The sequence below is a fragment of the Panthera onca genome, chromosome B4, assembly GCF_046562875.1.
Source record: "Panthera onca isolate mPanOnc1 chromosome B4, mPanOnc1 haplotype 2, whole genome shotgun sequence".
Taxonomy (NCBI): Eukaryota; Metazoa; Chordata; class Mammalia; order Carnivora; family Felidae; genus Panthera; species Panthera onca.
In genome coordinates, this window is record NC_138345.1 from 75,463,461 (window position 1) to 75,488,877 (window position 25,417).

A 25,417-nucleotide genomic window follows, 5' to 3' on the forward strand; every position below is an offset into this window, starting at 1 on the left:
AAAACTATAACAGCCCAATTCGGGCGGGACTACCAATGGCCCAGACCTTTCAGGAATGAGAGTTTGAAAACAATGACCAGTGGAGGGGCCTGCTGAAGGCAAACAGAATACAGAATGGATAGTGGAAGAAGATAGCTGTAAATTGACACCTACAACCACATGACCAGTTATAGAAATGCAATTTCTGTAATTACAGAACTGTTAATTGTCATAACAGTTTCTCCTTGTTTTGCTATGAATACGTGTGTGTATAAAAATAAAATCTTGGGGCGCCTGGGTGGCTCAGTCGGTTAGGCGGCCGACTTCGGCTCAGGTCATGATCTCGCGGTCCGTGAGTTCGAGCCCCGCGTCGGGCTCTGTGCTGACTGCTCAGAGCCAGGAGCCTGTTTCAGATTCTGTGTCTCCCTCTCTCTCTGACCCTCCCCCGTTCATGCTCTGTCTCTGTCTCAAAAATAAATAAACATTAAAAAAAATTTTTAATAAAATAAATAAAAATAAAATCTTTGGGGGCACCTGGGTGGCTCAGTCAGTTAAGCCTCCAACTCTTAATTTTGGCTGGCTGGGGTCATGATCTCACAGTGGTGGGATCCAGCCCCTGCCTCCCTCATGCCGCCACATGCATCAGGCCAGACTGACAGTATTGAGTCTGCTTGGGATGCTCTCTCTCTCCTTCTCTCTCTCTGCCCCTCCCCAGCTTGTGTGGGTGTGCTCTCACTCTCTCAAAATAAATAAATAAATAAGCATTAAAAAAATGTTTTAAAATGGGGCGCCATGGCTCAGTCAGTTAAGCGTCCTACTTCAGCTCAGGTCATGAACTCGTGGTTTGTGGGTTCGAGCCCCGCATTGGGCTCTGCGCTGACAGCTCAGAGCCTGGAGCCTGCTTCAGATTCTGTGTCTCCCTCTCTCTCTGTTCCACCGCCCCCCCCGCCCCCCGCTCACACGCTGTCTCTCTGTCCCTCAAAAATAAATAAAGATTAAAAAAAATTTTTTTAATATTTAAGAATACGGAGCACCTGGTGACTCAGTTGGTTGAGCATCTGATTCTTGGTTTTGGCTCAGGTCATGATCTTGCGGTTTTGTGAGTTTGAGCCTTGCATTGGGCTTGGGCTTTCACACTGACCGTGTGCAGAGCCTGCTTGGGATTCTCTCTCTCCCCTCTCTCTCTGCCCCTTCCCCACTCACACTCTCTCTGTCTCACTCAAAATAAATAAACTTAAAAAAAAAAAGAAAAAATATTTAAAAATACAAATGAATAAAATATCTTTGTTTTCTTTCCTATCGCCTTATCATGTAACATAAGATGTATTGACCTTATATCATTGTATTTAAGTATTATATCTTGTTATTATCTTTACTTGGAGATTAAATATGGTTTAAGGACATGTGAATAGAGAATAGGTAGACTTGTGATGCCTAATTTTATATGTAAACTTGACTGAGCCACAAGATATCCAGACATTTGGTCAAACATTATTCTGGGTATGTCTGTGAAGGTATGTATTTCTGGATGAGATTAACATTTGAATCAGTAGACTGTGTAAAGAAAGGAGATTGCCCTCTCTACTGGGGGTGGGTCTCATCCAAACAGTTGAAGGCCTGAATAGAAAAAAAATGGCTGAGCTAGATGGAACTCCTCCTGCTTGACTGCTGAACTAGAACACAGGTCTTTTCTGGCCTTTGGACTCAGACTGAAACATCAGATGGATGTACACACACACACACACACACACACACACACACACACACCCTATTGATTCTGTTTCTCTGGAGAATTCTAATAAAAGCATTATATCTCACGTTTGAAACAACTTTATTGAGGCACATTTTGCATATTAAATAATTCACCCCATTCAAGTATACAATTCAATGATTAAAAAAATTTTTTAATGTTTATTTATTTTTTTTTTCAACGTTTTTTTTATTTATTTTTGGGACAGAGAGAGACAGAGCATGAACGGGGGAGGGGCAGAGAGAGAGGGAGACACAGAATCGGAAACAGGCTCCAGGCTCCAAGCCATCAGCCCAGAGCCTGACGCGGGGCTCGAACTCACAGACCGCGAGATCGTGACCTGGCTGAAGTCGGACGCTTAACCGACTGCGCCACCCAGGCGCCCCAATGTTTATTTATTTTTGAGAGAAACAGAGCACAAGTGGGGGAGGGGCAGAGAGAGATGGAGATACAGAATCGGAAGCAGGCTTGAGGCTCTGAGCTGTCAGCACAGAGCCCGACCTGGGGTTTCGAACTCCTAAACCATGAGATCATGACCTGAGCAGAAGTCAGACATTTAACCAACTGAGCCACCCAGGCACCCCAGCAATTCAATGATTTTTTAAACCAAATTTATCAAGTTGTCCAACATAAATCAATTTTATTTATTTTTTTAAAAATTAGGTTTTTTTTTTTTTTTTTTTTATTTTAGAGAGAAGGAGAGAGAGCACAGGGGAAAGGGGCAAGGGCGGGGTGGTGAGTGGGGCAAGAGAGAGCACTCAAGCAGGCTCCACAGTCAGCACAGAGCCCATCATGGGTCTTGATCCCGCAATCCTGGGATCATGACCTGAGCTAAAACCAAGAGTTGGGCACTCAACTGACTGAGCCACCCAGCCACCCCCAACATAAGTCAATTTTGGAACATTTTCATCAACCCAATATGATCTTTCATGCAGATTTAATATTAATCTCCCCTCTCCCTCCTCCAAGCAATTTGTAGTCTACTTTCTGATGTTCTAGCTTTGCCTTTTCTGGATATTTCATATAATTGGAAACTTACGATATGTAGTCTCTTATGTCTGGCCCCTTTCACTGAGCATGTTTTTGTAGTTCATCCACATGGTAGTATGCATCCGTAATTTGTTTATTTTTATTGTTGAATAGTATTCCATTGTATGAAAAGAGCATATTTTGTCTATCATTCACATGTCAGTGGACATTTGAGTTATTTCCAATTGGGTTATTATGAGTATTGCTGCTAAGAACATTTCTGGGCAAGTCTTTGTGTGGATACATTCCCACGTCTCTTAGATTGATAGGTAAGAGTGAAATTCCTGGATCACACAGTAAATGTATGTTTAACATTTTAAGAAATTGCCAAACCGTTTTCCAACGCGGCTGCACTGTTTTACATCCCTACCAGCAATGTGCAAGGGTCTCTCCACATTCTCTCCAAAATGTGTTATTATCTGTATGCTAAAATATGGCCACTCTATGAAACCACCCCCCACCCCCCCCCCCCCCCCCCCCCCGCCAAGGTTTTAAAAGGCTTAAAAACGTTCGGTGAGGAGGCTACGGCTTTTGATAAGTAAAACAACCATCTCTCAAAAACTGACCGCGGTCCTCCAGCCAGCAGAAGGCGCTCCAAGCCAGGGTCCCTACTCCTAGCCTTTCACAACGCCATCTTAGTGACAGCCCCGTTGCTAGGAAACGGATATGCGTCTTTTAACTCCAGATCCCAGCCTCACCAAGATCCCAGGCGCTCTCTGTCTTGCGGAAAGACTGAGATCTAAGGTCCCCGCTACCATGCAGGGGTAGTTCAGAAGGCCCTGTCCTGGGGTACTTTCCTCCTACCTCCTATAAAGCTCTCCAAAGCAGACCGAGGATCGTTGCTTAGACACGGTCCCCCGCCCAGCTATGTCTAAGAAAGGGAAAAAGGCCAAGATGCCCCTGTCGGATGAGGAACAGTTGCTTCTGTTTCAGCAGAAGTTGCTGGCAGAGGAGGAAATGGCCAAGAAGAAAGAGAGGCTCCTGAGCCAGTTCTTGAAGGTGATGGCTTCATGCATTACTCTCTGCCCAACCCCACCCACTCCCTACACCAGCCCTGTTGCCTTGGTCCTCTCGTTGCGGCAGCCTCATTTTCATGCTGGCTTCCTCTCCTCCGGAAACCTTGAGACCCAAATATACTTAGATTTCTGGCAACATTGTCGGGGAAGGAACCAGTTCTTTGTGAAGTACGGAGGGGTCAAATGGTAAGGAGGTTAATGTCACAACTGAGCCCCAGACCAGGACAGTAGGTGCTATTAGCTGTCCGAGCTTGTCTGAAATTCTGATATACTCCCCGGAGATATGTCATTACAAACAACATCCTGCTTTGATGTCTTCACTTGAAGGAAATTCACCCTTGCCCTCCCTAAAGTGCCATCAGGCTGTTCCTGTCTTACTTCAGACTATCCCCAAAACGAGAATGGGAATTCCCTGAGTGTTAGTCATCAGGAAATTTGGTCCCTTAGAAAAAGACAAAAGGTAAGGTGTCGGTTGACAAACTGTGATCTTGTTTGTTTTTTCAAAGTTTATTTATTTGGGGGGGGGGGGAGGTTGAGTGGGGGAGGGGCAGAGAGAGCAAGAGGGAGACAGAGAATCCCAAGCAGGTTCCGAGCTCCACCATGATCCCTATTCAGGGATCCAACCCATGAACCATGAGATCATGACCTGAGCCGAAATTAAGAGTCAGATGCTTAACCGACTGAGTCACCCAGGCGCCCCTTTTTAATTAACTAATTAATTAATTAATTAAAAAGTAATCTTGTTCATTTTACTGTAACAGGGCTTTAGGCCCTGACCTCCTGGGGGTGTATTTATTCCTTCACACAGGACAAGCTGGCCAAGGAAGAGCACAACAGTGCTCTGAACCTTTACAAGATTAACACACAGTGGAGAACTGTCCTTAGGGAAGTCAAGACCAGAGAGCTGCATAAGGACATTGAGATCCTCAGCCAAACGTTTGAACGAGTGGTGGACTGCAAGGACAGTGTCATCAAGGTAGGCACTCTTCCCAACGAAACACTTGAACCTGGCTGCCCTGACCTCTTAATACAATGGGCCTACTGAATTCATTTGTCCATCTTTTATTTTAACAGTTTTTTAAATTTTTATCTATTTGGAGAGAGAGGGGGAGAGAGAATCCCAAGCCGACTCCTCACTGTCAGTGCAGAGCCCCGCCCAGAACCCCATCTCACCAACCATGATCCTTGTGAGATCGTGACTTGAGCTGATATCCAGAATCAGTTGCTTAACCGACTGAGTCACCCAGGCCCCCCCATTTATTTATCAGTCTTAAAGCCCTTACAAGATGCAGGCCATGATGAAGCCGGCTATTGGTAATACCAGTTTTCACTGAAATGAAAAACAGAATACTGGGCTGTCATCCCTCTCCCCACCCCCTCAGCATAGCCATTTTCCTTGATTATCTACTGCCTAAAACCAGCACTATACAATATTAGAGTTGTAAGGCACAGCAGACATCACCCAGTGACTTAAACTTAGCCCCGTGTCTTCATTTCAATGTGAGAAGACTCAATTCCAGAGAAGGGAACGGACTTGCCCAAGGTGACACAGCTAGTCAGTGAGAGAGCTGGAACCAGAGCATGAGTTTCTTGATTCCCACTCCAGTGCTTTATTTAACCAAATTCTGTTGGGCCTCTTTGATTCAAGGTCAGTGGCCTTGGATGAGATTGAGATCCCCATGGGTAAGAGTAGTTCTGGATCTCTAAGCAACTCAACCATCCTTATGCTCTTGGACGATTCTTGAGTTGAGTCCATATCATCTTTTTTCTTTTTAATTTTATTTCTTTATTTTTGAGAGAGAGAAAGACAACATCTGCATTGAGCGAGTGGGGTAGGGGCAGAGGGAGAGGGAGAGAGAGTCCCAAGCAGGCTCCATGCTGTCAGCAGAGAGCCCCACAGGGGGCTCGAACCCACAAACCATGAGATCATGACCTCAGCCAAAATCAAGAGTCAGACATTTAACCGACTGAGCCACCCAGGCGCCCCACATACCATCCTTTTTTCTAAGGGATTTTGCTATATCCCTTCTTTTATCCTATTTTTAACCTCTGTTTACTGACTCTTACTTAGACTTTTCTATCTGAAAACAACAACAGAAATCCCACATAAGAGCAAAATATACATTGTCAGCCTGGCATGCCCCCTCTTGCAAACACACATCTCTCCTTCACAGCCTAACTCTTGGGGGAAAAAAAAATTGGTAGGCCTGGGCAAGCTTCAAGCGATACACATTAGGAGTCTCCAGATTTATAAAAACCATTATACATTAGAATTCCTCACCCCACCAGTTATACCTTATGGCCTTCTTTTAAATGTTTATTTATTTTTGAGGGTGGGGAGGGGAAGAGAGAGGGGGACAGAAGATCTGAAGCAGGCTCTGTGCTGACAGCAGAGAGCCCATGCAGGGCTCAAACCCGTGAACCGCGAGATCATGACCTGAACCAAAGTCGGACACTTAACTGACTGAGCCACCCAGGCGCCCCCACCTTATGGCTTTTTACGTGACTTCTTCCGACACTTACTGGGAGTTATCAAATACCTGCTGAGAGGAGAACCAGCAGGGTTCATTTAGGGATGCTAAGCAGTGGCCAGGCTCCCCCTTCCATCAATTAGCTTCCAGCTTTGTAGCAAACGATTACAGTCCTTGACTTAGGTAAATCACATATTGCTAATATTACGCGCCTTCAGGGTCATTCCTGAATAACCGAACCTACACATGTTAAATGTGCAAATGTTAGTGATCCTCACCTGCTATCTCCACTTCACTTCTCATTTATCCGGCATCCCACATCTGATTTCCATCCTTCCCTAGGAAGCTGCTCTTGTAAAGACTACCAGGCCCAAATCATGGCCACTGTTCATCATTTCGTCATCACCTAACCTGACTTCTCTGTGGCGCTGATATTCTTGGTCATGCCTTCCTTCTTGAAACTCCCCTTTGGTTTCCATGACACCATTCTCTCATGGTTTCTCTCCTGCTTCTGGGATATATACATCCAGTCCCCTTGGTGACTTTATCTTCCTCTCTCCATCTCCTGAACTTGAGCATCTCCCAGGTTTCTGAGTCTGGCCATCTCACCCTTTAACCGGGTATCTAGGGTCTAGACAGTCGTACACAATACCCTGGTTTTAAATACCGCTTTTATGTCAGTGACTTCCTGGTCTGTAACACCAGTCTGGATTCCTTTCATGAATTCCACATCCTTCTATTCAAGATTCCTAGCTATCCGTTCCTGGCTGTTGCATTGTCCTCACAACTGAACTAAGGAGTTCCCCCTTCCCTGGGCAGGCCCAGAGCAATTTTTCCACAGTCCGGTCTTCCTTACTCTCTATTCAGGTGGTCCCTGCCATTCACTAAACCACTCAACAGAGAAATCCGGGAATCGTCCTAGGGTTTGCCTCCATTCCTGACTTCTTTCACTAAGTTTTGTATAAATCTTCTGCTGAAGTACTTTTCAAAGCCATATCCTGCTCTCCTTCTCCCCTGTCCTGCTGCAGTTTAGACCTGGGTACTTTCTCTCATATGGACTGTGGCACTAGGCCCCTATCTTCTAGCCTTTCATGCCCAGCCACCTCCAGGTGACTGTCTACACAACTACCAGGATTATCTTTTTATTTATTTATTTTTTAATGTTCATTTATTTTTGAGAAAGAGAGCACAAGCGAGGGACGGGCAGAGATAGGGGGACAGAGGATCTGAAGCGGGCTCTGCGCTGACAGCAGTGAACCTGATGTGGGGATCGAACTCACGAACTGCAAGATCATAACCTGAGCCAAAGTCTGACGCTCAACCAACTGAGCTGCCCAGGTGCCCCGGGATTATCTTTTTGAAACAAAAGTCCGATCCTGGTACTCCACTGCTTAAATTTTAGTGGCTTCTTTCTTCCACAGAAAAAAATCCAAACTCCAGGGAAAAAAACATCAAAGCCCTACGTGTTCTGGCCTCTGCCTGTACCTTTCCTTTTTTCTTACCTGTGATTTTGCACATGCTGTTCCCTCTATTTGGAATTCTCTTTTCCCCATCTCTTCAGTCTTCCTGGCAAACTCTCACTCCTCCTTCAGGAGTGATACAAATGACATGTGTCCTGTGAAGCCTCCCCCTGTGCTCTTAGACACAGGCACTCAGCCTTTTATATCCCACTGTCACAGGTGCATCATCGACCTCATAGCAATTTCCATGTTACACTGTAATTTTCTGTTTATATAACACCTTTCCTACTACACGACTGCGAGCTCCTTTGGGGGCAATATGCATGTCTTTTCATCCCTGAATCCTTGGCCTCCAGCACGGTGCCGGTACATGACAGGTTCAGTAATTATCTGTTGAGTGAGTGAAGAGGCCTCCATTATCAGCACCTATTCCATAAGACCCTTTCTCATCCCAAACATACAAGGTAAGAGCCAGCTTTGCATAGAGGCTGTGGCAGCTTACAGTGCATGACTCAAGGTGCCTGGATCATGTGGGCACTTACTAAATCCTTTTCGTGTTTCATTCACTTTAATTGTAATTTGTTTTACTTTTTCGAATCGGCATTTCACTCATTATTGAAAATTCAAAAAATAAAGTGAAAGAAAAGTCCTCTACCACCAGTGACTTCCAGCCACCTAGTGCCTTAATCATTTTAATTTCATGAGTAAACTTTTTTTTTTATGTTTATTTTTGACAGAGAGAGAGGGAGGGAGGGGCAGAGAGAGAGGGAGACACAGAATCTGAAACAGGCTCCAGGCTCTGAGCTGTCAGCACGGAGCCCAGTGTGGGGCTCAAACTCACGAACCACGAGATCGTGACCCGAGCTGAAGTCAGATGCTTACCGAATGAGCCACCCAGGCGCCCCACGAGTAAACATTTTTTTTGTACAAATGATAGTCCTACATCCTGTTTTGCCCCTTTTTCACTGAGCAATATATCCCAGGGACTATTCCACATTAGTCCATAAAGAGCTTCTCTCTCTCTCTTTTCTTTAAACAACTGCATAGTATTCTGTATTATAGTGTAACATGTTATTTTGTTTTCTGTATTTCCTGTATCTTGTAATTAGATCTAGTTTAGATGTGTTGTATTCTTCCATCCAGGAAGCACATGCATCTGGTAATCTCTTCTTGTGATTTTTTAAAAATGGTTATTTGAGAGAGAGAGCGCGCGTGCGCATGTGAGCGGAGGGGCAGAGAGAGAGAATCCCAAACAGACTTGCACTGTCAGCGCAGAGCCCAACGCAGGGCTCGATCTCACGAACCGTGACCTGAGCCAAAATCAAGAGTCGGGTCCTCGATAGACTGAGCCACCCAGGTGCCCCTCTTTTTGTGAAGTTAGCATTTGTTGTTTCTCTCTTAATTCACTGGGGGTTACAAAATGCTGATTTTCTAATAATGTCATTCCTTTTTCATTTATTAGCTTGAATATTTCTATAAAGAGATACCTCTGTCATTTACCATTCAGTGACCAAGAGGTACAGCTTATATAATAAAGGTAGCATAAATGCTTAATTCTTTCTCTGCCCTTTAAACGCCATTAAAACAATTAAAAAAGGAATGGGTTGTCTGGTATCCTCCAAAGTAACCATTTTTTTAAGTATGCTTATGAATTCATAATCAAAGATAATTGATACCTTTTCAGTTCATCATAGTTTTTATCCTTATTGATGCTCACACTGTCCCCTTTCTCGCCAGTGGAAGTGTTCCAGCTATCTATTACTACATAACAAACCACTCCTAAATCAGTGACTTAGAACAATTTCTTTTATTATTTCTCACGATCCGTTGACTTCGTTCACCCAGGTGGTTCCTGCTCGGTATCTCCCCTACAGTTTTCAGTCAGATGTCGGTTGGGGCTACAATCTTCTGAAGGCTGGACTGGGCTGGATGTCTAAGGTGGCTGGCGGTTGATTCAGAGAGTCAGCTGGGAGCTCAGCTGAACTGCTGACCAGAATGCCTTAACGTGGCCCCTTCCAGGGCACTGCCCTTCTCACAACGTGATGGCGGGTCCCTGGAGGGAGTGTCCCAAGAACAAGCATTCCAAGGGGCAGGAAGCAGAAGCTGCCAGGCCATGTAAGGGCTATGCCTGGAACTGGCGCAGTGTCATTTCCACCACGTTCTCATGGTCCAAGTAGTGACGGTGTCTGCCCAAATTCAAGGAGATGGAAGAAGATAATACCTCCTGCTGGAGGAGTGGCAAGGTCACATTGCAGATTGTAGGATAGGAGATATTGCTGTGCGCATCTTTAGAAGACGTCCTCTGCCACGGGGAGCCACTTCTGTCGGGCTCCTGAATCCCTTTGACGTGACCCTATTGGTCTTCCGTAGCTGCTTTGCTATGTTGTATGACAAGATACCCTTGGTTCTACTTGTTTCTCTTCTGCCTCACATCTTGGAGCCTCACTGTAAATGTCTGTTGTCCCTAGGAGACACTGGCAGGCTACCTGGGGTTCCCGGATGTCACTCTTACTTTCTATTCATGAGTGGGAAAACAGCACCCTTGGCACCAAAGAGCTGGCATCAGGAGCTAGGGGAAAATGCCGTTCGTGCCATCCAGCTGACCAGCTGAATACATTTTTATTTTCTCACACGGATGCCATTCAGCCAAAATGGTAACTCCCTGTTTCCTACCCAGTCTTTAGCCACGGACCTGTCAGAAGCCGAGGAGCAGTACGCCCATGCCCTGCGCAGCCACCTGCACAGCATCGATCAGCTTTTAGCCCTGCAGAGAAGCCGGCTCAACCTCCTGGAGGAAAGTTACAACATGGAGCTGGAGGCCCTAACCAAAGAGTTTGAGACAGAAAGGTATGGGGGCCTAAGAGGACTGAGGGATTGAGTCCAGGAGAGTATGCAGAGCCTGTGTCAAGGAGCTATCTATAAGCCAGCACCATGGAGCATCCCACCTTGCTTATGATATGACCCCAGCAGAGATCCTGAGTCCCTTCTTTTTCTTTTCTTTTTTTTTTTAAGTAGGTTTCACCCCCAGTGCGGAGCCCAGCGTGGGGCTTGAACTCACAACCCTGAGATCAAGACCTGAGCTGAGATCAAGAGTCAGACAGTTAGCCGACTGAGCCACCTAGGTGCCCCTCTCCTAAGTTCCTTCTAAACTAACACGTGTTTAAGCTTGTGGATTTAGCTTCCCTACAGCCATGCTAGGTCCCTATCTGTAACACCCTCACCACCTACTTTCAGCTGTCAAAATCCAACCCATCTGGTAGGGATCAGGGATGGGATGGAGACTTCTCACTGAAATCTTTTGTACTTTTTCACTTGTTGTATCATATAAATGGACTGCCTGCTCAAAAATCAAAACAATCTTATTCATTCTTTCTGATCCTAAAAAGAATAGGGCCCACCCTCTCTCTGTTTACCTAGGAATTTATACTATTTGTACAGTTTTATCACATACTGCTTTGCGTTGTCATTATTGGTCCATATGCTTTATCCCTCAGTGCAGGGACAGTGTCTTATCTCCCACAGGAAGACAATTATTGACCAGCATGAAAAAGAGATTCACTACCTACAAGATGTCTTCATGGCCATGGAGCAGAACTATATAGATTCTGAGTATGAAAGTAAGCTGGAGTTCCAGAGCATGTGGGATGATCTCAAAAACAAGGTATGGAGGGAGAGCAGCTGGGCAAGAGCTGGGAGAGAAGGGAGAAAAAATGCTCAAGGCCACTGGAGCTCATAGAGACCCCTAATCAACAGTCAAGAGACAAATCACAGGGGTGATCTGTGAAAGAAACTGAGGCCCAAAGAAGTAAAATGACCCACCAAAGTTATGCTGCTGCTTTGTGGTACAGCCAGGAGGAGAATCCAGTTCTGCCCTTGGCCCCAAAGTGCTTTCCACCATCCTGGAGGCTACAAAGTTAGCTATCCTGCAGACCTGGGTTTGGGCATGGGGTTCTTTGTTTTTATTTTGCCCCACAATGTTTTGTAAATTAAAAAAAAAAGTTTTTTAATGTTTGAGAGAGAGAGAGAGAGAGAGAGAGAGAGAGTGAGTCAGGGAGGGGCAGAGAGAGAGGGAGACACAAAATCCAAAGCAGGCCCCAGGCTCTGTGCTATCAGCACAGAGCCCGATGCGGGGCTTGGACCCACAAGCCACGAGATCATGACATGAGCTGAAGTCGGACACTCAACTGACTGAGCCACCCAGGTGCCCTTGTAAATTTCAAAATAAGCTTCCTACATTTAAAAATTGAAAGGTTTCACATAAAAATCCTAAATTTAGCTTGCCTTGAGAAAAGATCTGGTAACACTGGGCCACGTTTCCAAATGGGGACATTCATGTGAAGCCGAGCAGATAGGCCACTACTCCCAACCCCCCGTGGAGCATTTCCTCTCTGGTTCACCGCAGGCCTCATCTAGCATACAGCACATATTTATAACATCTGCCTGGTCTTTGTAGGCATTTTCATTGGCGACCTCTGCACCCTACTATGTTACAAACAGTTGAAGAGGATGAGGTTGCTGGAGGCAGTAAAAGGGCACTAATAGGGTAATTCCAAGCACTGGCTATTTTGGCACCACTTCCTAGAATTTAGAAGAGAAGCATTTTCTAAGACTGCACCTGGAGAATACAGTAGAAGATCTGTGGAGAAGGTTCCAGGATGCACTCAAGAATTATACTGATGCCACAGAGGATCAAAAGATTGCCTTTGAGACTCTGAAGGTGAAAGATGAAAGAAGCTCCAAAGAGATTGAAGCACAGATGAAAAAAATACAGAAATTACAGGTTAGTGCAGCCAACTGGAAATACTGCTTTCACTGCTCCGTTATCCCCTATTCATCCCCCAATTTCTACTGGACCCCTGGCTGGGGAAAGATGATATCCCTGGATTTCAGTCCCCAGATGGTCCTTTTGCCCGTCTCATTGAAGACCTTCAGCCAGGCAAGAGTTTACTCTAATCTATTCTGTTCCTCCAGGACTCCATAATTATTTTAAGAGGCAAGATCATGGTGCACAGCCATGAGAATGAAGACCGGAACCAGTACATTCGTAAGGACAAGGAGCTGGTCCTTGCACAACTGCGAAAACTTAAGGCCCAAAGGAGTCACGCACGGGAAATATCACAGGAAAACTTGGTCAAACTTACTTTGGAAAGTAATGCCACCCTCAAGGCCCTGAGAAAGATTGTTGATAAGGTAACGAAGGGGAAAGGTCAGTCAAAACAAAACCAAGAAACTTGGCTCCTGTGAAGTGAAACAGGTTTGAGAAAGGTAGAGGGCTTTCTCCTGCTTCCTGCCTGAGTACCTTTTTTATTCCATGTTTCCTCCCCTCTCACATTTTATTTTACCTTATTTTATTTTTAAAGCTTATTTATTTATTTTGACAGAGACAGAGAGAGAGCACAAGCAGGGGAGGGGCAGAGGAGGGTGGAGAACAGGGGGTCCAAAGCAGGTTCTGTGCTGACAGTCCAATGTGGGGCTCAAACCCATGAACCACGAGGTCATGACCGGACCCGAAGTCAGAAACTTAACCAACTGAGCCACCCAGGTGCCCCCCCTCACATTTTAAGTTAAATGAATTAAGGGGTGCCTGGGTGGCTCAGTTAGTTAAGCGTCCGACTCTTAATTTCGGCTCACATCATGATCTCACGGTCAGGAGATGGAGCCCCACATTGGGCTCATGCTGGGCATGGAACCTGATTAAGATTCTTTCTTTCCCTCTCCCTCTGGCCCTGCACTGCTTGCTTTCTCTCTCTCTCTCTCAAAAAAAAAAATACATATATATGTGTATATATATATACATATATATATATATATATGTATATATATACACACACACACACACACATATATATACACATTTATGTATACACACACACACACACACACACACATATATATGTGTATATGTGTATATATATTCCAAGTATATAAATACTTGGAATAGTGCTTGGCACCTAGTGAAGAGCCTGTTAGATGTATTTATTACTCTCATGTCACATTTGGATGAATACTTCCCTGGGTTCAAGCAGGGGAACCAACTCCACTATTTCCCCTCCCCACCCCCTTTCCTAATAAAAGGTCTCTTCCTGCTTCCGATAGGGTGAAAAGATCCTGAAACTTGCTGAAATATGTAGGAAATTTGAAACAGAGGAAGAAAAAGTGCTACCTTTCTATTCGTCAGTATTGACTCCCAAGGAGCAGGCGGAGATAGAAGAAATTTACCGAGAGGAGCTTACTGAGGAGCTCTCAAAGGTAAAGTTCCTAGGGCCCCAGAGGCCATCACCCAAGGTTGGAGATGATGGGCCACTGGGCTACATTTGCTAATGGGCCCCACCACATACCTTGTCCCTTTAACTCAACTCCCAGGTGATCGTGAACTATACAGGGATGGAGAATTTCTGGAAAAGGTACAACAAAGTAAAACTGGAACAACTGAGCCTCCAGCAGAGACGCGCCCAGTTGTTAGAAATCAACGGCAAGTTGCGAGAGATGCTGAAGCAGTACTTGGATGGCATCTCGGTGAGTGATGAAGTGCTGAGCCAGCTCAACCCACTCTTTATCGTCAACCATCGAAGCAACTTACCCCAGCCGTTGTCCACACCGACCACCCAGCCAGGTGACAAGCAACCTCCAACCACTTACAACATCATTGAGGCAGCCCACGTGATCTCCCATATCCTGTGATACAAGGAGTAAATCTCTTTTCAAATCCCAAATGATTGTTTGAGAGACCCAAGGACTTTGCTATTAAAATTTTGCATGGGGTTTGTGAGCTCTTTATATTTTCCCCATATTGAACAGAGCAGTCTAACTGGAAGACACTAGGAATACAGTGGCCCCACAGAGTGGAGCTAATAGCTAGGCAAATATCAGAGGCTCATTGCTCCAGGAAGCATTGCTTCTTGGAAGTCTGGGCACTGTGGGGGCCAACACCCATACCTTCGGGAGGTACAGATCCTATGGGAAGACTCAAGAGCAGGTCCTTGGCAGGAAGTTAGGACGGGAGGAAGAGGCAGAGGCAGAGGTGATCCAAAGCCTCCAAACACCCCGTCAGGCAAGATCCAACTCAGAATGCCTTTTTCCCCATCCCTTTTCCTCATTCCCACTTACAGAAGTAGCCCCAGAAAGTATCAGGTGAAGAATACAAAGAAATTTTTAAAAATTATTTATTATTTCTTTTTGCTCTTGTTTCGTTTCTCTTCCTTGAGCTTCTTTTTGGAGACTTTAGGTCTGGTGGCCTTTTTGTATAGGTGATACCCAATGAGGCCCAGGAGGGCTGGCACCATGGCCATGCCTACCAGAGGCAAAATGCCCTTCACCAGCTTTTGCCAGTAGTTGGCTCGGATCAGTGCAATCAGCTCCACATCAAACTGCAGCACTGCATCCGCTGGAGGCAGAGAGGAGGTGAGGGTTAGAATCTCTGCATTTTATCCAGGGCTCAGAATCTAAATGAAAGCAGGGGAAGGGCAGGCCACACCAGAGCAACAACTATGAAGCTGGCAAGATTTAAATGTGTTGAGTTCCTCTAGACAAAAGTAGAGAAAAGTTATAAACAGAGTCTATTGGTAGTTATGTTCGCCCCAAATCTACAAGTGTGGCTTGCGTTCAGGGACAGGTTTTTGATAGCACGGGGAAACTTCCCACAGGGTGTTCTCCATTTATAAGCGAGAGAACCTCTATACTAATGACTCCATTTCCAAACAGCCACATCGACAGAATCTTTGCAGGCCTGAAATTAATTGAATTTAACCTAGATGTTTTAAAATTGCACCAACTAATGAGCACACTGATGTGACTGTTACTAAGAAAACATAGATGTTTCAACATAAGAGCTGGAGAGGAAGGAGGTGGCTTAAGAAGTAAGGAGCCAGGGAATGAACAGGGGTGAGTCAGGGGAGAAATACAAACACTGGAAATGGGGAGATTAAAGAGCTTCGGGTAAAAGAGTTTCTCTTTAGTCCATGACCCTCTTTCCGGTTTTCCCTCTCAGTTGTAACTAGGATAAGAACTTTTATACTAATACTCTGAAGGACAAAACCTTTTAGCCAATAGAGCATTTGTTATAACCCAAAGCAAGAGATCTGCATCTTAGGAAATCTGTCCAGTCTCAGATCTTCAGGTATAGATATCAGCAGTGACCTGTGATGGCTTTTGAAGTTATAGGGTAGGCTTGCCTTTTACAAGTTGTTTTTTGTTTTGCTTTGTGTTGAATTACTTGACTGTGATAATTTTTACTGTCTCTTTCCTGATGGAGGCTGAAAGGAGGGGTTACTTGACTGTGATTATTTTTACTGTCTCTTTCCTGATGGAGGCTGAAAGGAAGGGTAGAGGTGTGGTGAGAAGCCATGCCAGTTGCACAAATGACACAGGTTGGAGTTGTGGAGAAGCGGCAGGAGAAAGGTCTAGAGTTCTGAAAGGGGTAGCACAGGCAACAGACCCAAGTGGTTCAAGCAGGTGTCTCCTCCCTATAAAGTTGCTGTCTGCTAGAGGGCAAGCCAGGTGGCCTAACAGGTTATATGTCTCTAGTCCCTGTTGGTGACCTGAAGAGGAAAACAGTGGCCCTGCAGGAGTCCCTGGCCGCCCCTGTCCTTTTCAGCAACCTGGGTTTAGACCTTCTCAAGCTCCAGACAAAGTGTACAGCTCCTTGTAGCTCTGAGGGACTGGGTATTTGGATTACCTGAGAGAGAGGCCTAGTCAGATTACCTGGGATGGACGGTGGAAATCCCCTTTTTCCATAGGCCAAGTGAGAAGGAATGATTGCCCTTCGCTTCTCTCTGATGGAAGGAATGTGAATCACAGCTAGAGGTGGGACCAGGTGGGCCAGTGGCCTCAATCCATCTGAAGCCCCACCAGCAAAACTCTCTGGATATTCACCCCAAAACATGAACTTTCCCACTGAGCACTCAGTAGGTTGACCAGGAAAGGTCCTCCACATGCCTCAACTCCTCCAACAAAACCCACAGCCAGATAGGCAAAGTGGCTTTGGAAGCCCTTAGGGGTCCCAGTGACCTGGACCTGCCCAGTGCAAAGCCTTTATCCACATTCTTCTGCCCCCTCTAGGAGCAAGGATAGCAAAGTAAACCTCCACCCATGCTAAGGGGGTACCCAAGCCCGCCCCTGCCCAGATACTCACCCCACACACATGTCTAGAAGGCTCTGCTCCAGACCTTGAGGAAGAAGACACAACTGAACAGGAAGCTACCTACATTCCCCAAATCCCAAGGCTCCCTTTGACCCTCAACTGAGCTCCCCATTTCTCAACTGCCGGGTTGCCAGTGGGGTGTGAGGCAAAAAGCAGTGTTAGAAGTGGGGTTTGAACCTGAGGACGTGACTGGGAGAGTCGTGGGGGCACTTCCAAGGTAACTTAGAGATTGAAGAGGCTAAGGAAAGCTTAAGTTAGGAGACGTAAAATGGGAGGCGCAGGTCACATACCTGGGATCACCTGCTTTTGGCCAAGTTCTATAACCAGAGGATCTCTGGTCAGGGAAGTGTCAATAATGCGTCCATCTACCAAGCTGCCCTGGGGGGAGACAGCAGCAAGAGCGCACACCTAGTACCTCTCTCTCAGCAGGCGCACACCACACACACCTGCGCCCCTGGGCAGCAGCGGCCGGGCGGCAACCCCCTGGCAGCTGCAGCCCAGCATTCCCCTCAGGGCAGAAAGCAACAGGAAGCCCCGAAGGGCTGGCACTTCTCGGAGATCTCCCCACCCTACTCTTCCCCACACCGGGGCGGAACTGGCGGAAGAGCTGGGAGGGGAAATGGGCCGGGAAGAAGAGCGCCCCTCCCCCCCCCCCCCCCCCGCCACGTGCTCGACGACCCCAGAGCCCCAACTTACTCCCGAACCGCTTGCCACGTGTCCCAGCCAACGCTGACGTGTTCCAGCGGGGCGCCGCCCCCTCCCAGGCCCCGCCCCGGCCCCCCAGATCCCTCACCGTGTAGTGTATGTGCAGCGTGTCTCCAAAGGCAGCGGGCTCCGCGCAAGGCTCAGGGGGCTCCACCTATGATCGGACTACAGGAGTCACGCAGGATCCTCCAAAGGTCCGTTCCTGTCCCTAGACCCGGTACCCACCCCCCAACTCAGTTCCCACACTTGCTCGCCTACCCGCTCCCAGGTTTGTTTAGACCCCTTCATTCCCTCCCCCGGCCCAGCTCCCGCAGCCCCAGGACACTCTCTCCTCACCAGGGTCTCCATTTGGAGGGTCCGGACGGGACTTTCGGTTTCGAACCCAGCCTCAGCCCAGCACACCGCCCCACTGAGCAGCAGCAGCAGCAGACGGAGCGGGAGTAGGGAGGGGCGCAGGGTCATGACTGGACGCGGGGCAGGGCACGGGGCACCAGGACAGGCTGTTCGGGTGGCGGCGGCTAGGACAGCGGGTTCCCTCGGCGCCCAGGCTGGACTGGACGGGACGGGGCGGGTAGCAACGCGCCAGCTCCTCCTCCAGTAGCCCTTCCTCCACCTTGTCCCCACCTCCTGGAGGGAGGAGGCCGCTGGGAGCCCTCCCTACCCTCTAAGATCGTGAGGTTGCGGATTTTGACCCCTCCGTTTGCCGTTCTGTCCCTTAGTGAGGGGCTGGATCACTGAATAGCACCCACTTACGATGACCTATTGTGTGCCAGTCACTTGTCTGTAATTCTCAAAACCACCCTGAAAGGTAGGCATAATTGTTTCCATTTTACAGACGAGGAGCTGGGTGCTCAGGTTAAGTAACTTGCCCAAGGTCTTCTAGCTAGGTGGCGACAGAGACAAGATTCAAACCCATTATTGCCTGAGTCCAGCGTGTTTGTTCTCTGCTCTTTACTCTTAAGATATGTCTCTTCACACCTGTCCTGGCAGTGTCTGGCTACCCCCCATCCCCCCAGCAGTTGTTAGAGATGGCATCTCTCTCCCACCTCCAACCCTTCAGCTTTAATTTCTGGAGGTCATATATCCAAAAGGAGACAGGTAGCTAGCTGTCCCATCTCCCTGTCCTTTGGCAAGTTAATTTCAGAGTCAGGAGATATTTTCCTGTAAGGATAGGGTGAATCCCTGATCTTCTCCTGACACCAACATCTCCTTCCTCCCTTCATCAACAGGTTTGTCAAAAGGGCAGCTCCCTTTTGTTTATGCAAAGACCTCAGTTTTTATTTTTATTTATCTTGCCCAATGTGGGGGTTGAACTCAACCCCAATATCAGCCAGTCAGGCACCCCAAGGGACTTCAGTTTTTAAGAGGGGTTTTAAATTATTTCGGGCAATGCAATCAGTCCCCTTCTGCATGATTCAAACCCTCACTGCCCACTCAGGCCTTGGCATCTGAATTCTGCTCCCTCAAAAAGTTATCAGTGAGCTCAAAGTCACCAAATTCTTGGGTCATTTCTTGGTGCCTTGTCTTCTTCAATGTTTGAGAGAGAGAGAGAGAGCAAGAGTACGGGATGGGGAGAGAGGGAAAGAGGGAGAGAGAGAATCCCAAGCAGGCTCTGGGCTGTTAGCACAGAGCCCGACGTGGGGCTCAATCTCACGTGAGATCATGACCTGAGCCAAAATCAAAAGTGTGGACGATTAACCAACTGAGCCATCCAGGCGTCTTTCCATTGTCCTCTTTAGCATCTCTCTGGTATTTGATGCAGTTGAGCTCTGAATGCCCTCACAAACTCTAGATACAACTGCCTACTTGGTATCTCCACCTACATGTTTGACCAGCACCTCAGATCAACACACCCAATACTGTACTCATTCCTTTTTCTCCTTCCATCCCATCGGTAACAACCCAGGCTTCTCTCCCAATCTTGTTTCTGTTAGTGGCTCTGCTATTAGCATTCTTCTAGATTCTCATCTCCCACACCTAATGATTCTCCTTTGGACTCTCCTTCTACTGCCTCTCCATGCCTTCTTTCCATTCCCAAGGCTACTACCCTATTTAAGCTCTCCTTAGCTCTCTCTCTCTCTTTGGGGTTGTTTAAAAAGAAAAAGCCCCCTCAGGGGTGCCTGGGTGTCTCAGTCCATTAAGCACCCAACTCTTGATTTTGGCTCAGGTCATGATCTCACAGTTCATGAGTTCGAGCCCCGCGTCAGGCTTTGCACTGGCAGCACAGAACCCGCTTGGGATTCTTTCTCTTTACCTCTCTCTCACTCTACCCCTCCCCTGCTCATGCTCGCTCTTTTAAAATAAATAAACATCAAAAACATTTTTTTTTTAAGAAAAGACCCCCCTCAGGAAGGAATTTCTAGGGATGATGGAAAGCTCTATATCTTGATAGGGATGTGGGTTATATGGTGTGTACATTTGTCAGAACTTCTCAAACTATAGAAGATTTGTGCCTTGCACTGCATGCAGATTATACCTCAAATGAAAAAAAAAATCCACAAAACTACATTTCCAAGTCTTCCTTAAAGCTGGATAAGGCCATGTGACTAAGTTCTGGCCAGTAAGTCATAACAGAAGTGTTGGAAATATTATCCTGGACTTCCAGCAAGGCCCTTAGTGGGAATTAGCTAAGAAGTGTGTCATTGTGTGTTCCTCTTCCTCCCCCCCCCCCCCCCCCAAAACGCCCCGGCTCCTTCCCCCTTCCTTTTTTCTGCGGTCTGGAATGTAGCTGAGATGAATTACACTCTAGCAGCCACATTAGAGCATGAGGTGACCATGAGGAGGAAGCTATGTGTTAGGCTGGTGAAGCAAAAAGAAGTCTCAGCCCTGATAACTGTAAAGCTACCACACCTGGACTGCCTACCACCAGATACCTTTCAATTGAGGTAGAAGTGAAATTTGTCTTGTTTTTAAAAAAAAGAAAGGAAGAACATCCTAAGCCCCTCATCCCCAGCCCATCCCCAGCCCTACTTTAGCCCATTCTGTGCACTGCTGCGGTCTGCTCAGCTTGTCATGGAGCCTACAGCCTCACATTGCCCCATGAATCAAATTCAGACTCCATGACATGCCAGTTGAAAGCTTTCACTATCTGGTCCTAATCTGCCCTTCCAAACTTGGCTTTTATTCCACTAAACTAAAAGCCTTTTAAAGACTGCAACCTCATCTTTCTCATTTCTGTGTTCTATTGCCTCGCCTCGTATGGTGTTTGACACATAGATGCTCATTAAACACCTATGAATTGAACCAAATCCCCTTCCTGCTCATGGACTGTGGTCTGGCATCAGATCAACCTTCATCATGTGTTTCCATCTCTGTGCCCTGGCTCATGCTCTTCCTTCACCTGTCAAGCTTCCTCCAAACCAAGTTCAAATATCACTTCCTCTGTAAAGTCCTGATTCCCTTAGCTAGAAGTTACTTATTTCTGAACTTCCAGCATACATATTTTCTGTTGTGTTGCAATTATTTATGTGTGCCTCACTTCTCCCTTTCTCTCAAGAGCCGTCTCACTGATGGCAAGGACAAGGTTGTGATCATGTCTGGAGTCCCCCAGGTACTAGCTGCACAGTACCCCCCATATAGCAGATTCTAGACAAATGTGTTTTATTTTGAATAAATATTATGCTATGCAATACTTTTAATACAATTAAAAATATCTATGCTAATTTGGAAAAACTTCAAGACAAATGTATATACCCTTATGTTAAAAAAAGCAAGAGGGTGGCTCAGTCGGTTAAGTGTCTGACTTCAGCTCAGGTCAGGATCTCACAGTCCGTGAGTTCGAGCCTCGCGTTGGGCTTTGTGCTGACAGCTCAGAGCCTGGAGCCTGCTTGGGATTCTGTGTCTCCCTCTCTCTCTGCCCCTCCCCTGCTCATGCTCTCTCTCTCTCAAAAATGAATAAAACATTAAAAATAATAAAATAAGCAAAAATAATAAATGTGATATGAGTCCATTTATGTTTTAGCCCTTCCCCGAATGTGTGGAGCTACATATATTTAGAAAAGAAACTACCAGAAGGAGGCACACCAAATAGCTGAGGGTGGTTACATTGAGAAAAACAGAGGCAAACAGGTTTCACATGTTGCTCTGTACATTTATGTATTGTTTGGATGTTTTGCAATGAAGATTACTTTGGTTACAAAAATAAATTTCCAAATTAAATATTAAATGAATGAACAGGATATATAACAATATAAGGGAAGGTGTGAGAGATGTTGAATGAATTATGCTAATAGAACTAAAGGAGCCAGCAAGGGTGGAAAAAGGAATCCTTGGGATTAGAGAGGTCATGGGCAGCTTTGTAGATCTTAAAGAAAAGTGGTATTTTTAAACAAGTGAGAAAGGGGATAAAGGCATAGGCCGGATATTTGGGAAAAATGAGTATACCAGTTTGGCTAAAGTAATGGATTCAAGCAGAAGAGTAGAAAGAGGTAGCTGGGGAGGAAAGCAAGAGCTGGTTGTGAGGAGATTCAATGTCAGACTAAGGCAGTGGGAATCCACTGAAGGTTTTGGAGCAAAGCGGTGAGAGCCCATACTGCACTGCCGCATGGGCTGACTGGAATGGTTTCATGAAAATGGAGGGCTGCTGCCCGGTCCAGGTCCAGGACTCTGAATGGAAAGGGGAAATGAGGATGGAGTGGGGGTGGGGGGCAGGAGTGAGACTAGGGCAAAACTAAGGCAACAAGATCACCCACAGAGGGCAGCACAAGCCCACCTGGACCCAGAAGGGAACAGAGAGGAAGAAGCTCTCTCCTTGGGTGAAGTTAGGAGAACCGAGAAAGGTGAGATGGTTCTGGGAAAGGTAGAGGAGCTGGCACAACCCTGACTGGAGGCACAACTTTGAAATCAGAGGGCCAGTCCCGGAAAGGCCTCCACCCTTCAAAGGGTCTCTGTCAGTGAGTACTAGAAACTCTACCACAGCCCCCTGAACTCATGTGGGGCCCACCAGGCGGCCCAGTTTGGTTATGGACAGTTATGTTTATTCACTCATCAAAGCTGAATGCCTGTTATGTGCCAGATAGTAAGCAGGGCACTGCTTTTTAAATATTTTTAATATGTTTGTTTTTAAGACTGTTAATAAATAAAAAGCCTGTGAGTCAGCATATGTAAATCTGGATTCAAAAGCTAATGCCGTATTTTCAAGAGTATGCATACCCTGGATGATAAAATGTTTTCTTTTTAGGTATGGTTATGCACTCGCTCATCCAAAACTGAAGCAGTACTGCTCCCCACTCCCCCCATGGCTTTTCATCCCATCAGTATGTTTTCCCTAAGGCATAGGCAAAAACTGAGATTCTCCATCTCTTATCACCTAAAGCCAAGAAAGCACCTCTCTTTCTACATTAAGAATGCAGAAAGAAGCTAACATCTAAATCCCTGTGGTTCAGAGCCCCAAGCTAAGTCCTCCAACCCTGAAAAGGTCTTGTACTCAATTCTGTTCTAGGAGGACTCTCAACAATGTGTGTGACGAAGGGGTGGATGTTGGGGGGGCATGGTGGGGGCAGGGTGCCAGGTGGACAAGTTCATTCTCAAACCTCCTGCCAGGCCCAGACTGACTGTCCAGACCTCTTCAGAGACAGCTTTCAACGTGCCTGGTTAGGAGTAAGGGTGGTGGGAGGAAGCGTGCATAGGTAGCACTGGTTGGCTCTGGGCCTAGAGAGCCAAAGTTCTGGCTTGAGTGTCATCCTCTCTACTCCACGATGTTCAGTTCGGAAACCAGATTTGTTCCTAAACTAGAGCCCAGATCCTCTCTTCTGTAGCTGATGGCCAAAGTGACACACATAAGCAGACACTCACCTTCAAGCCATGATGGTCATCAGTCCTGACACAAGTTCGTCACTTCCAGACCTCCAGCCACTGCCTTCAGTGGCCTTGCTCCCTTTCATAAGGTTTGGATTTCCTCAGACTTAACCTCCTCTTCCCTTTGCTCAGGAATTCAGGGTCATTTCTTACCCAACCCCAGCAATCAGGGCCAGGAAACCCAATTAGAATGAAAAACCTGTAGAGGAAGGAAGGCCACTGGATCCTATCTTTCCTCAGCGACCAGCAGGAAACTCTATCCCTCCAGGTACCAGGTTAGAAAGTAGAGAGATGGACTTTGACCCTCCTAATTCCACACCCTTCAGAACTGGAAGCATTCTTAGTACTATGACTGCCTGCCCAAAGACACCACTCTGTGCACCAAGCAGTAGCAAAGGGGTATCCCCCAGTTATTCCCCAACTCTCACTACCCCAATGTACTGCACTATGGATATCCCAAAGGATTTCAAAGCATCCCAAAAATGGATTCCCAGGTCTATCCAGTGGTTTGACTTCCTTCTTAGCACAGGTCTGGAACCCTCACAAGTACTAAGTAAATACCTGTCAATGTTCTGCTCTGACCAATCTAGGCACTTGAACTGGAAGTGATAGCAGCGAATCCCCAGAGCCTTCAGACCTTATACCTCTAGTCTGAGAAACTCACACATACCCACACTCATTTTCCCTGCCGCTGACCCCAAACCCTGTAACGAGGAGGACAGTTCTGTCCACGCCAGCCTGACCAATCCAAAGCCTTCCACTTTCTCCAAGCTCATGTTGGAAGCTCCGTTACCCAGATCATTCTGAGGTAGACCCTGGGCCCAAGTCTGCCAAGCCATGACTGAAGAGCTACTCAAGTTCTGGGCAGATAAGGTTGCTATCTGTCCTAAGAGCTGGATGCCAAACACTTACTTTCCAGGTTAAGTCTCTCCCTCTTCCCCCCAACCCCTCTTGAAAGAAGCTGGAAGGTTTAAGCAACTGACACAAGAGGGTTCCCCCGCACCTCCCTTCTGGAATCTTAAATAGAGTACTGAGGGACAAAACAGATCAGGTCGTCCTCTTCAGGAGTCAAAAGACACCCACTGGCCTGCCATCCAGCTAAAGTCCTCTCTATTATCATGATCTTATGAGGGGTTGTTCTAGAAGGAACATACTTATAAATGTGCTCTTATCAGTAACATTGGTCACCAGGCAGAGCTTTTGAGGACCAGGGAGGTAACTGAATACAAATGATTTACTTCACACCGGCACTCGGGGCTCTCAAACTTACTATATGCCTAAAACCTGTCCCTTTCCCACAACACTTAAGAAAGTGGCAAGAGTGGGGATGGCCTGCCTAGCTCACCCAGATCTCACCCCCTAAAGAAAGGGGAGCACTATCTCTTTCTTTGCCTGGAGCCAGACAGTATTAGCAGGAGAGGAAGAGTAGTGACAGGAGTGGATTGGGAGGGCGGAGGCTTGTCCTTTCCCTCAAGACATTTGTGGAATCTCTGGATGAGGTTTGGCATCCTGACAATGGGGAACCACATGCCTGAGGCAGTGGTGATACAGGGCCACAGTTGTAAAGAGGATCAAGTTCATTACACTATCCAGGCCTTTACCCTTCATGCTTACTCACTGCCAAAATCCAAAATTAGACGAGTGAGGGGACTCCAGTCTATGGATGAGGGGACCCTGTTCCAACTATAAGCACCTGATGCACAGGGCTCAGGAGATCTGAGAGTGGAGGCAGTCTGGGTCACTCTGAGTTCAGGGTCCTCTAGCCACTCAAGTCTCTAGTGTCTACCAGCAGTGATAAATAAAGCAAGGTACAGGATAAAACCCGTTACAACTAAGGAGCAAAGTCACAAAGGCCTCACACTCTGGTGCCCAATTCATTTACGCTCCTCTCTGGAGTATGATGGGAAGTAGTAAGCAGTGTAGAGATAAGCCTAAGTTCCTCAATAATCTCACTCTCCCCCAGCCCCATCCCTGTCAAGTGTGCCCTTTACCCCTTTGCTGAGAGAAGGAGCAGTCTACAGAGAGGGACCAAAGACAGAAGTACCCTCACCATTAAACTACTGTCCCATGGC

The 25,417-nt window shown here is 46.7% G+C and overlaps 2 protein-coding genes across 2 annotated transcripts; one reads left to right on the plus strand and one right to left on the minus strand.

Annotated features, from left to right (window-relative positions):
* Nucleotides 1-3,419: 3,419 nt before the first annotated feature.
* On the plus strand, nucleotides 3,420-14,467 carry DRC2 (dynein regulatory complex subunit 2). Its single transcript, XM_060657765.3, has 8 exons — nucleotides 3,420-3,757; nucleotides 4,583-4,750; nucleotides 10,383-10,552; nucleotides 11,228-11,366; nucleotides 12,288-12,485; nucleotides 12,677-12,895; nucleotides 13,802-13,954; nucleotides 14,069-14,467. Exons 1-8 carry the CDS (start codon nucleotides 3,626-3,628, stop codon nucleotides 14,384-14,386), a joined length of 1,497 nt encoding a protein of 498 aa, XP_060513748.3. The 5' UTR covers nucleotides 3,420-3,625; the 3' UTR covers nucleotides 14,387-14,467.
* A 384-nt stretch (nucleotides 14,468-14,851) lies between these two features.
* Nucleotides 14,852-19,063, minus strand: FKBP11 (FKBP prolyl isomerase 11). Its single transcript, XM_060657767.3, has 6 exons — nucleotides 17,886-19,063; nucleotides 17,638-17,703; nucleotides 17,135-17,222; nucleotides 16,836-16,869; nucleotides 16,406-16,476; nucleotides 14,852-15,089 (listed from the first exon to the last, which is right to left on the minus strand). Exons 1-6 carry the CDS (start codon nucleotides 18,009-18,011, stop codon nucleotides 14,872-14,874), a joined length of 603 nt encoding a protein of 200 aa, XP_060513750.2. The 5' UTR covers nucleotides 18,012-19,063; the 3' UTR covers nucleotides 14,852-14,871.
* Nucleotides 19,064-25,417: the final 6,354 nt, after the last annotated feature.